We start from the raw sequence: 12,152 nt of genomic DNA on the forward strand, positions 1-12,152 counted from the left end.
ATGAATTTGTAATGTCACCTGCTACAACCTACAATTTCTCTCACTGTCTCTCTCAGTCGAGTCCCCTTGTCCAAACCTCTACTATAACATCCTCTCGTTCTGCATGGCCTTGTAGTAGTGCTCCTGCTCAGCGTGGCTGTGGGCGGACGGGCGGCGAGGCAGGGTGGAGGTACGGGAAAGTGTCTGGTTGTGACTGTCCATCAGTAAGTCGGGGTGGGGAGGAGGCGGGAGCATACTGGAGCAGGACGGGTGAGGAGGCAGGGGCATGGAGCTGGGGTGCGGAGGGGGAGGCAAAGGGGAAGAGGATGGATGAGGAGGTGGGGGCATCTGACAGGGAGATGGGTGAGGAGGCAGGGGCATTTGAGAGGAGGATGGGTGAGGAGGCAGGGGCATTTGAGAGGAAGCGTGGTGAGGAGGGGGAGGTATAGGAGAAGAGCTCGGGTGAGGAGGGGGAGGCATGTGAGAGGGGGATGGGTGAGGGAGCAGCGGGAGAGGGGAGGACGACAGCTGAGGCGGGGGAGGGAGCGGTGAGGAGGAAGGGAGCGGCGGAGGAGGTAGCTGCGAGGAGTCACACTCGCTTCCACCGCCACTGGCCGAGGAGGAGCACAGCGAGTCCGTTTTGACCGGGAGTGTTCGGTAATCCCGGTACTGGCTGACATTGTCCTGCCGCTGCAGCGCTCCCCGGTGTTTCTCGGCCACCGCGTCGCCGCTCATCATGTTACCACTGATGGTGTTCCTCCACTCCCACGGCTTCCCGTTACTGGCGGACACGCGCACCACCGGGTGGTGAGGGGCGTGGGCGTCGATGGTGACGATGCTCCCGCTTCCGGTGACGCTGCCGGTGACACTGCCAGGGTTGCTCCCGGTGCAGCTGTCTCGGTCAGAGGGGATCCTGTAGTAGGGTGACTCAGAGCTGTTGGAAGACCCACCCCCGCAGGATGAGCCGGCCTCTGAGGTCTTTGAAGACGACGTGACTGGTCCATGACCCTGCTGCTTGGACATGGCTATCACCTGCAGGAGAGGAAAATCTATTCTCATCAAAGTGTACGCTGAGACACATTCTTTTATAAGTCCTGGAGCAATTTTTCCTGTATGCAATGAAATCCTCTTCAACCCTGCTGACCCCATTGATGGGTTCATCATTACAGAGCGCAGCTGAGGTTTGCTCAGGCTCATAGAACCTTATTTTAAATTCTAGTGGAGATCCCAAGGTTCCCAAAGATACCTATATACTCATATGCCTACCTAATATGTGCTCCTGAATTACAGGAAAATGTGTATCAGATGATGCATAATACATCTAGATTTGTTCTATATGATCTAATGGTGCACTGCGAAGTAGACACTATGTGTGCCATTCTGGTACAACATGGGAAAAAATCTAGCTAAGCCAATTAAAGGTCATTTTAAGGGGAAAATCAGAGTAAAAACGATGCAACAACAAATCATTGCTACCCAGCTCCTCTGTGCCAGGAGAAATTCAGCGCAGGGTCCTCACAGTGACTACAGTAACATTATAGATCTGTCAAGGATGATTTAAATAAGATTTGTATCCAGAACAATTACTGCCGGTGGCCTCCAAAGAGCATTTTATTTTGGAAGCTAATCAGTGAAATAGCCTCTGACAGTATTGTTCTCTCTTGATTTTGCTCAAAACAAATCATAAGTGCTGCGCATAAATGTTTGGCAGCTGTTAAATTTCTTCTCAGTGTAAACTTTCGCTTTCAGAACTGGATGCGCGCCAGATGAAATTAAAATGGCAAAATATGAGAGATTACTGCTTGAAGGCGGCGTAGTTATAGTGATTTGCAAGCACTTACATTCTCGTTTCTCTCTCACCTGCATGACTCTGGGCTGGCCGGGCGGCTGGCTGGGCAGAGTGTTGGGGACACGAGGAGTCGACACGGCGATGGGCCCGGGCCCTGGCTCTTTGGGTCCTCCTGACTCGGTGAGCGACAGCCACTTGGCACGGGTTTTGGCGCTTTTGGGGGAGACGGGTGGTGGCCGAGAGGCCTCCTCAGGGATGTGGACCAAGGGGGGCGCCACTACCACCCTGGCCCCAGTCGGTGTGGCAGTGACCCTGTTAGCTTGCACCGTGGGATAGAGGGAGGAAGGCATCCCCTGCTCTCCCTCTCCTCCCCCAGCTCCTCCTTCCTCTCCTCCGTCATTCCCGTCAATTTTGTCCATGCCCTCCTCCTCGTCCCGGGAGCTCTGGCTACGCAGCTCCAGCGAGCGCTGCTTCCACTCCGACACCAGCTGCCGAGACCTCTGGGGGTCAAAGGGCACGTGGAAGGTCATGTGACGCTGTGTGACTGCTGGCTCCTCTGTGGGAGAGATGGGACTGTTGCCATTGGCAACACGGGGCAAGGTGTTGCTGAAGGTTACCATGGTTTCCTTGCCCATGGGACCACGGGGTGCCAACAGCTCCACGTCGGCACTTGCTCTTTTGAGGGAGGCAAGGGACGCCTTCTCCCTCCTCACTTTACTGCGGCCCCCCGGCCCCAGACTGGCACCCAGCTCCTCTCTGCTCTCCGAAGTCCTGGGAGTCTTCCTGTACAGGGAGTCATGGCTCCGCTGGCTCAGCACCCGCAGCTGGTCCTTATGCTGGGATGAGGCTGGTCGGGGTGGGGGAGGAGCATCCTCCTCTGACGCTTTGAAGTTTCCCACTGCATACACAGCCTGACAGAAGACAGTGGGGTACAGGGAAGGAGGTGGGAAGAAGAAATGAATGAGGGGAAAGAAGTACCCTGCATGTTAAATAAAGCACTGGAGCGTGAAAATGTATTTTCTTTAATCTCTGGGAGGGGAAAAAAAATTGATTTTCCTATTAGTGAAGAGCAAACTCAAGTGCATGAACAGGAATCGTTCCCTCTTTCTTCTGTTTAATGTGAGGTCAGCATGAATCAGTCTGCCCCCCGACTCCCCCCACCACCACCCCCTTCTGTCAGAATATATCCTTAAATGACAAGGAGAAATACTCTCTCTTTTCAAAAGTGTAAGATGAGAGAAAGAGAGTGAGAGGAGGAGGGAAGCATGAAAAATGGCAACGACAAGTTTTCTTAAAATGAAGTGTGAAATTGTTCCACAGAATTCTTAACGGATTATTCATTCTCTCTCCCTTCCCTCTGTAATAGAAAAGGCTATATATAGCCTGCCAAAAAAAAACACTGTTGGGAGAGAAAGTGTGGAAGCCACACTGAGGTGACAAAAAAGAAGCATTTGTTAAAACAGGCTGTGATACTGTTGAGATATTGGCAAATTTCTGTCATAGTAAACCAACTAAACCACGTTATTAAAAAAAAAAAAAAACAACAACATCAATTTGTGTTTACTCTGTGTTTTCCACTGCACTGCATGCTGATGAACTGCTCCCTGGAGACAAAACAAATCCCAGAACCTTGAACAAATCCCTAAATGTGTGCACGCAAGCACAGGCAACGCCAGTATGAGTGTACACACTTCAGAAACTAAATCTTGAAATAAGAATTGCGTTTAAAGATAATTTCGCTCGATTCAAAGTAAATGTCTTGGAGCAAGTTACATTATCGTGAAACAAGTGAAAAATCTTGAACCCAGCAAAACTGAGTAAGTGCAGCAATATATTTGGAATCAAAGATATTTTGTAACAAGCATGAAAATATGGATGGAAGATAAAATCTCTCGCTATGCTTGTCACACACACACACACACACACACACACACACACACACACACGTGCACGCACTCACAGCTTGTTTAACTAACCAGGTAGACTCCGATGCCGGCTCCAATGAGGTATCCCACGTAGACATCTATAGGGTGACTGCGGTGCTGAGTTATCTGTGTCAGCCCAGCGAGGCCAGCTGCCATGCAGAATGCAAACACCAACAGGGGCTTCAGCAGCTTGGTGGTGCTGCTGATACTGGCATTGAAATACATCTATGGAAAGAGCAAGAGACATGCATTATCCACAGAGAGAGGGATAGAGAGAGAGAGTGAGAGAGAATATCCTTACATGTATATATATATATATATATATATATATATATATATATATATATATATACACACACGTCGATCTAAATGTAATTAAAGACATAATGACACTCTGCAGTTACTCTTCAACAGAAAGACATAAAATGCATGCAGTATATACATGTAAAAATGTCAGTCTTTAGTCCCTTGTTAATAAATATGTTGTTTACTGCAAAAAAAAAATCTCCATCTCACCATGTAATCTATTCTCATATTCACAGTCGTTAAAATTTTTCTTAGAAGATTTTTTTCTCCCAAATTTGCCACTGGGATGAGGTAATCCCCCCTGTTTCCAATGCTAATCAACTTTCTTGAATCAAGTGTAATTTTTTTATACTAATGGGCTGTTCGTCCTTGTTTCAGCATATTTGTATTTTTCCACTTGTTTTAAGAAAAACAAAATTTGAGCACTGAATATGAGTCTAAATGACTTGGATTTAAACATAATATATTGTATGTCTTAAATTTCTTTAAATTTAAAAAGCAAAAATGTCTGCCAGTAGGGTGACATAACTTCAGTTGTTTCCAACACAATTCAACTTATTCAAAGTATTTGAAAAAATGAAATTATGGAAGAAGTGAATTGAGCTGCCAAACTGCAAGATAGTTTGACTCAAAAAAAAAAAAAATCTGGATGGAAGTGATTTATTCTCTACACACTGCTGGAGCTTTTCACCCGCATTAAGAAAAAAATGACACCGGATATGAGGTTAAATAGCTCATCAGCATGAATAGTTAATATCAGTAAAAGAGAATGAGGTAGCAAGCGAGCGAGAAATAAGATATTTATAGATGCATTCACACTCTGCGTATGTACACCAGGATTCAGCAAAATAAACTGAGGGGGAGAGTGGAGGACAGCTGAGTGACAGAAAAGCATGCACTGCAAAAATATTGAAAAATACCCATCCTATAGCTTTTCTGAACAGTATTAAGTCTAAAAATCAAAAATTTCTAGAAGCAAAATGGAAATAAAGCCATCACATGGGTGAGATTTGACTTGTTTCTAGTGCAGTTCTACTTGTGTCAAGTATTTTCTTGAATCAAGTGTCAATCTCTCCGGTGTGACTGACAGTATTAGCTTCAAATCTTTCACAGGAAATTCCTGAAACAGCTGAAGCCATGCTGGAGTGGATTTATCTCACCTCACTGCAGTTTTTTTTCATGAAACACAATTTTAAAATCGAATATGAGATTAAATGACTTGGTAAGACGGGTATTTTTAGAACGCTCCTGAAGAAATCTGACAGCATCAGTGTGTTAGAGCTTGAGCGTTCAGACAACATGGCTCGACTCCAGCAACCCAAACAGCTGCTTTCTTCTTCACTTCCTTCCCTTTTACTTACACTTTCCCTCCTTCACCCCATCAGAAATCTGTCTGCTGAGCCTTAATGAGCGCACACTAGGCTCAGCGAGGCAGCAGTGATGTGTCCAGTAGCGAGCAATAGCCACTGGAGAGAAGGGGGGTGGGGCGGGGTGTTAACTCCTGAAAAGATGACAGTGCTACTTTGCAATACAGTTCTTGTAGTGCTGCAGTCAGCGCCCGACTGCAACACAGCAAGAAAGCTACCCAGTGGACATGCAGTCATGGGATGTAACCCTTGAGATGATTAGGAAATCTAACTTCAAAAGATAATTCCTGTTCATTTTTAATGGGATATTCAGATCGCTCTTTGGCCTGAGGGGAGTCTATGCATTCCGGTTTTGCCTGCTGCTCATTCTTAGACTACCCTTAATACAAAAGAACAATATGAATATCACATGAATTATCCCTTAAAGTGATAGTTTGCAACATGCTCATTCAAATAAGCAGCATTAGTCTACTCTCTCTATAAAATAGTGATTAAACCTATATCAAGTTCTTGAAGCCTAAACATTTTTAAACACATGGAGTCAGGCAGGTCAGGTTTTCCCGGGAAAAATCCTGCTGCATGCAGGAAGTGATGCATTTTATGTTTCCAGAATCAGCAAAAGCAGTTTGTTTGGAATAAATAAAAGAAGAACCGGGTAGATAGCAGCCACCTTTGCTGGGCAGATAGAGAAAAGAGTGCCACAATTTTTAACGTAGAATATAACAAAGCTCACAGTGATTGACACATGATCTATGGGAAGATCAATGCAAAAACACTATAGTATTGAGCACTTACTGCCAAAGGTGTAGCTGGATAAGTGAAAAACATGTATTTTATGGATTGCCACTTTAAAGAGACACGAAATGAGAAACACACCCAATACACCTCGCTCACACAAGCACATGCAAACATGTGCACCACACCAAAAACATCCTATAAGTCACACAAAACAAACACAGGAGGTGCTTACGGAAATATAGACAGCAGCGAAGCCAGAGAGCGTGGCATGCTGGGATGGAAATGTTTTCCTGAGGGAAGAAAGGGAGAGAAAAAATAGAGAGTTAGGTGTGAAAGAGTGAGGGAAGAGAAAAGAGAGAGATTTATGTTTTTTTATCCGAGCGCTGTGCTGATGTGAACGGAGCCGAGCGTGTCGTTTGGTGGACGAGCATGTTTTCTGTATCGCCGCTTTGAACCTGAATAGCTCTGTCATGCCTTGTCCTGGTGGCTGTTATTTCATGTGTGTGTTTGACATTAAAAATCCCATGTGCATGACTGCGCGCGTGTCAAGGAGAGTGCGTGCCCTTGGATGTGAGCTGTAATAAACATAAATAGCATAGATACCGTGGAACATGAAACATGAAAACGAGCGAGCGAGCCTGGGTCAAAGATGCTCATTTAGATTTCAATTGAACCCGTAATGAAAAATACCGAACCTCTAATCATTTTGCTAAACTTCCCTTATTAAGGCACCGCTTGTGTCTGCTCCGTTGCGCTTGCATCCTCCCACATTTTCAGATTAAACCTTTGTGTGTGCGTGCATGTGTGAATGTGTGTGAGCTTGTACTGCCGAAGATTATCCCTGTATCAACTCCATTAAGCCGTAATCTTTCCCGTCTGTATGCACTCAGGATGCCTGTCTGATACCCATATGCCGGAGCTTGTGTTTTGTCTGACCTGTGTCTGTTAGTTACGTACAGTATCTTCACCAGCAAAAATCCCCCGATTGCAGCTGGAAGTGAGATGCTGTCGTTGGGCGCGATGAAAGTTTGTGTTTGCGGTTTGTAACAGTCATTCTTCTATAATCTCTTATAATCCTATTCAAATGCAAATGAGTGTTGATGACATCACCCAACGGGAGAATTTATTGCCGGGGTTGTTTGTGGTTTTTTTTTTCAAACAAGTAAAAAAATGCACCAGTGGGATGAGCTAATCCCACTTGCTTTCAAAAGTAATCAACTTGTTTCCCGAATTTTCTTCATTCAAGTGTCATTTTCTTGATATGAGTGGGCTGATCTGCCTTATTCTCATTTGTTTCAGCATTTATTTATTTATTCTTTTAAAAAAACATTGGAAGCTACATTGGAAACAAGTGGGATTATCTCATCCCACTGGCAGATTTTTTCACTTATTTTGTACAAAAACAATGAGACTTGTTAAAATGGAGTTTTTTCTTTTTGTGAGCCCTGCTGGGTGATGATGATTGTTATAAACAATGTTTCCTAATGGTTAAGTTGTAACCAATAAACCAGGGAATGGAAGCGCTTGAATCACAGTCAAATACACTGAAAATTATGTGTTCATGTCATTGCTACACACACACTGCACAATTTAATGTACAGGGTCTGAATTTGAGGATTTTTTTTTTCGTATTCTGTATGGTGGTGCAGTGTTTGTGTGTATGTGTGTGTGTGTGTGTTTGTGTCTCACCTAGCTGACATAATGGCATACTGGTCTTTCCCCATGCAGATGTCCTGTGTGATGTAGGCATTGTTGTCACATGACACTCCCGGGGCAGTGTAATTTGGCTGGCAGACGGTGAGGAAAAAAGGGGTGTGGTAACCAGTGGCCAACTGGATGACATCTGTCACCAGGGCTGTTGCCAGGAGACCGAACACATGAACACCTGAGGGAGAGACAGAGACAGGAGCGAGTGAGAGAGAGAGAAAGAGCGACAGAAGATGAGAGCAAAACAAAGTGGGGAGACAAAGTGGGCCTAAATGAACTAAAAGCCCCTGGTGGCTTCTTCAAATTGTGCTGTTCATTTATGAATGCCTGCAGTTTTCTGAAAACAGCCTTGAATTCACTCCAACAACCTTAACTAACACCACAAGCCCTCGCTTTGTTACATTATGAAGCCTCCTCAAAAAACAGTGAAATTTGGTAAGGTGAATTAATTACACTTTCCACTTCAAGGCTCAAATTCTGCCCCAAGATATCTCCTGGAGAGCATTATATCATGCCTATTTCATTCCAAGTCACCCTTCATTTATTCCATGTAATTAGCTTATTACTCTACTCTATAAAATGGAATAAAGGTGGTGCCACTGTCATTAAATGGAATCTTTGTTGGTGACCCATACTGATTTTGTGTGGTGAAGGCTTGTCTGATATAATATAATCTTATTATGCTGGCTAGGTCTACTACAGCATTTTATCTGCTGACTCCAGACAGGAGGGACTGCTTGAATGCTATAGCAGCATCACCCAGTTATTAGCCTCATAGTAAATTATACATTTCCAATCCAAAACCATCATCAGTTTCTTGAAATGAGTCTGGGGACACTGTTTTAATCTTCCAGTGATGTGACTTCAGTGGATTAAATCAACTGTGTAGAGCTTGTGTAATTTAGACATTTGGACAGTGGTGACACACAGAATTTGAGGGATAGCAGGGATAAGGGGAAGTCTGGAAGAAGGGAAAAATTCAAATTTGTGCCTGTGAACACAAAACCCAAGGGACTAGTGCAAAACATCTCAGTCTGAATATTGCTCCTGCTCTGTTGCCACACCTATCTCTTAACACTTTCTATGTATATCCTGCTTAAAACAGCTACCACTCACAAGCATTTCATTTGTAATCATTGCAAAAATGAATTCATCCTGGTCACACTGATGTTTCAGCGGCTTTTCCACTCCAAGGAAAAAGAAACTACTGCAACAATGCTGGGCAAGTGATCAGAAAGACATTATCAATAACGTCCTGAGCTCATGCATTGCCAAACCAAGGTTGTGTTCCTGTTGCAGAGGCTCGGGGCGCCCTGCCTGCTGTAATCAATCCTGCTATTGACAGATATGGCAGCTGGATGTACCGACAAAGCGCACGGTCCTGCGCAGAAAGGAGTTGAAGTTGCAGCCTCCAGCGTTGATGCTGGTCTCCGATTTGGGGCAAGTCTTCAATTTGGACTGCATGCAATACATCAGGCCCTCCCCCATCATGATCTACAGATAGAGAGGAGAGCGGCGAGCGAGAGAGATAGAGTGTGAAATAGATCGAGAGGGAGAGAAAATGAGAAAATGTTGACAATTTGGATCTTTTTTTTTGTAACATTCTGCTTCTCTGTCATCATGAAACCTGTGGGGCAGTGAGAGAAGAAGAAGAAAAGAAGAAGAAGAAAGAAAGAAAGAAAGAAAGAAAGAAAGAAAGAAAGAAAGAAAGAAAGGAAAAGAATATTGTGTTGCATTGAATGTTCACAGTGGGATAGAAAGGGCAAGAAAGTGAGATGCGGAGGTAAAAAAAAAACTGTTATCAATGTCAGATATCCACTTTTCCCCCATCTTGATCTACAGTGGGACAGAAAGACGGAGAATGGAGGTGCAAGGTGCTATCGAGTAGTGATCACTTCCAATCAGAGTGATAGATGAGCGGTGGCGAGGTCTTCTTGTTCCCATGCTGCTGATGGATTAGCAGTGAGTGAGAGCTCGCGCGTGTGTGTATGTGTGTGCGTATTGATTGGACGGCCCGTGGCGTGTTTGATGGTGTGTATTGGTATGCCAGGTGTGTATTTATCAATGTGTCCATCGATCTGTCTTTCCGAGAGGAGATTGAATTTGCTTTGTGAGTACTCAAGAATATATGCATGTTTTGCATGTTTCTGCCATATACGTCTGCATGCAAGTGTATTTTATGTGGTGTGGGTGTGTGTGTGTGTATGTGTAAGTGTGAAGGACCAGGCTCCCATTAGGCCAAAAGCCCCCCTGTCTGATAAGATTTTGACCTCATTTTTGCTGATGTTTTTGTGGTAAAGTGTACACTGTACATTGGAGAATGTGACTATGATTACACTAGTAATTCTTATACAAACACTGAAAAAAGGTCTTTCTTGCTTTGTATTGATTATAATAATTGACTCTATAGCATAAAGATTTTGTACAACTGATCACCAATGTTTCCCTGTTTTTCTGTGTTTTCTAAGTCGGACAATTTCTGTTGAATTAAATAATAGTTATTTTGCTGGAGACCCCTTCAATATCTCTCAAGGACCCCTGGGGGCCCCAAGAAGCAACTACTGGGAGCCACTGATCTACATGCCTGTATTTGCATGCACATACACATCGATGCATGAATGTGTATCTTTTCATGATGTGCTTCCGTGCGTACCCTAAGTTTTTGCAAAGTGTGCATGCAGGATGTGCGTGACTGTGCCTTCCTTTGCCTTTGTTGTTAATTTGCTTGATGTGGGTGTGTGTGTGTGTATCGGACTTACAGAAGCCGCGGGCCCCGCGAAGGCCAAACTCAGCAGCATCAAGAGAGGGATGAGCTCATCGCCCGTCTCAACGTAGGGCATGGAGAGGTCGCGGTCATGGCAACGGAAACCCACCATTGCCGGGGACAACACATCCGTCAGCTCCAGGAAGTACAGGGACACCAGAGAGGACAAGACAATGGGAAGCTAAAAAAGACACACACACACACACACACACACACACACACACACACACACACCAAACACAAACACAAACACAAGGACAAAGCAAAGAGTAACTAGTATTAAATATGTGTGTGCTGTGTGTAGGAAGAGTAATGCATCCAATATTTTTTTCTATACTTTCACCACAGTGACATGCACACAAACACACACACACACACACACACACACACACACACACACACACACACATACAAGGACAAAGAAAACAGTGATGACAGCATAATTTTTGCTTGCGAAAATCATTGTTCTTCCCTCACCATTCAGATAAGCAGCGGTGTGCACTCAGATACACACACACACACACACACTTTTGTTATCACTAGGTCTATACTGAAAACAGTCTTCATCCTAGAAAGATATTCAGCGTTAAAATATCTTGTTTTTCTTAACATAAGTGGAAAAAAAATCTGTCAGTGGGATGAAACAATCCCACTTGTTGCCAATGCAGTTACACTTGTTTCAGGATTTTTTTTTTTTTTCTGGGAACACGTATACATGTGTTGAAACAAGGCACTCTAATCCAGATGAGCCCATTAATATCAACAAAATGTGAATTGATTCAAGAAAATTCTGGAAACATGTTGATTAGCATTGGAATTAAGTCGGATTATTGCAGTTTGGTTATGCTGGGAAGAGCGATTCATCCACTTATTGATCCAGTAAATCTAGTGAGTCGTGTAGAAAAGTATTGCTTTACAGAAAAGGTAATTCATCAAGCCATCCAATCTACAGTGTCATCACATTTACACACACACACACACACACACACACACACACACACACACACACACACACAAACGCACCTCCACAAAATAGAAGCAGGGCAGCAGCGTCATGCTGTCTTTGGGTGGTTTCTTCTTGGCTTTGTTTTTGGGGGATGTCATCTTGGGGTGGGACCAGTCGCAGCCTGTTGGGATAACAGATTGAAAGGATATGTCAGAGTGAAATGCACTTTCATGGGCTTTCATCATCAACATTTTTCAAAACATCACAGCTTAGATGCTCTGCCAGGCCTGGGGTTATTTGATGAATGAAACATACATTCAAAGTTTTCAAAGGCTGCGTGCCTGTCTGGGTTCAAGGAGAATGCCGGTCTAATTTTGAGTTTTACACTGTTGCCTATTTACTAGTGAGTAGTTTACACTGCCTCCAATCATTTTGTTTGTTGTAATCTGTGCTTTATACTTACATATGTAGACATTTTCTTTGTTTTTTGGGGTGTTTTTTTTTTCTTTGGTCATTTAATAATATAAACAATGCATTGCTGAACCTAGCTTGATTTGAACTGCTCTCTTCACTAACAATCCTGCCATTAATAAATCAAATCATAGGTCTCAGTTACACGAGTGTAACTGAA

General features: G+C 44.0%; 1 protein-coding gene across 1 annotated transcript; it reads right to left on the reverse strand.

The window, feature by feature from the left end:
- Window positions 1–81: 81 nt before the first annotated feature.
- Window positions 82–11,698, reverse strand: LOC115354415 (phospholipid phosphatase-related protein type 3-like). The gene is made up of 8 exons (XM_030044809.1): window positions 11,599–11,698; window positions 10,571–10,756; window positions 9,176–9,305; window positions 7,794–7,989; window positions 6,337–6,394; window positions 3,745–3,918; window positions 1,840–2,679; window positions 82–1,011 (listed from the first exon to the last, which is right to left on the reverse strand). The coding sequence occupies exons 1-8, from the start codon at window positions 11,677–11,679 to the stop codon at window positions 82–84; spliced, it is 2,595 nt and encodes an 864-aa protein (XP_029900669.1). The 5' UTR covers window positions 11,680–11,698.
- Between the last annotated feature and the right edge of the window lie 454 nt (window positions 11,699–12,152).

This window comes from Myripristis murdjan, chromosome 22 (assembly GCF_902150065.1).
Source record: "Myripristis murdjan chromosome 22, fMyrMur1.1, whole genome shotgun sequence".
NCBI lineage: Eukaryota > Metazoa > Chordata > Actinopteri > Holocentriformes > Holocentridae > Myripristis > Myripristis murdjan.

What these genes read in the sequence shown, in the direction of transcription:
- LOC115354415 (XM_030044809.1), bottom strand. Translation starts at nt 11,679, where the DNA reads ATGACATCCCCCAAAAACAAAGCCAAGAAGAAACCACCCAAAGACAGC. An exon ending in TATGCCATTATGTCAGCTAG is followed by an intron (nt 6,395 to 7,793) that starts GTGAGACACAAA and finishes TTCTTCCCTCAG; the next exon opens with GAAAACATTTCCATCCCAGC. An exon ending in CCGGCATCGGAGTCTACCTG is followed by an intron (nt 2,680 to 3,744) that starts GTTAGTTAAACA and finishes GTCTTCTGTCAG; the next exon opens with GCTGTGTATGCAGTGGGAAA.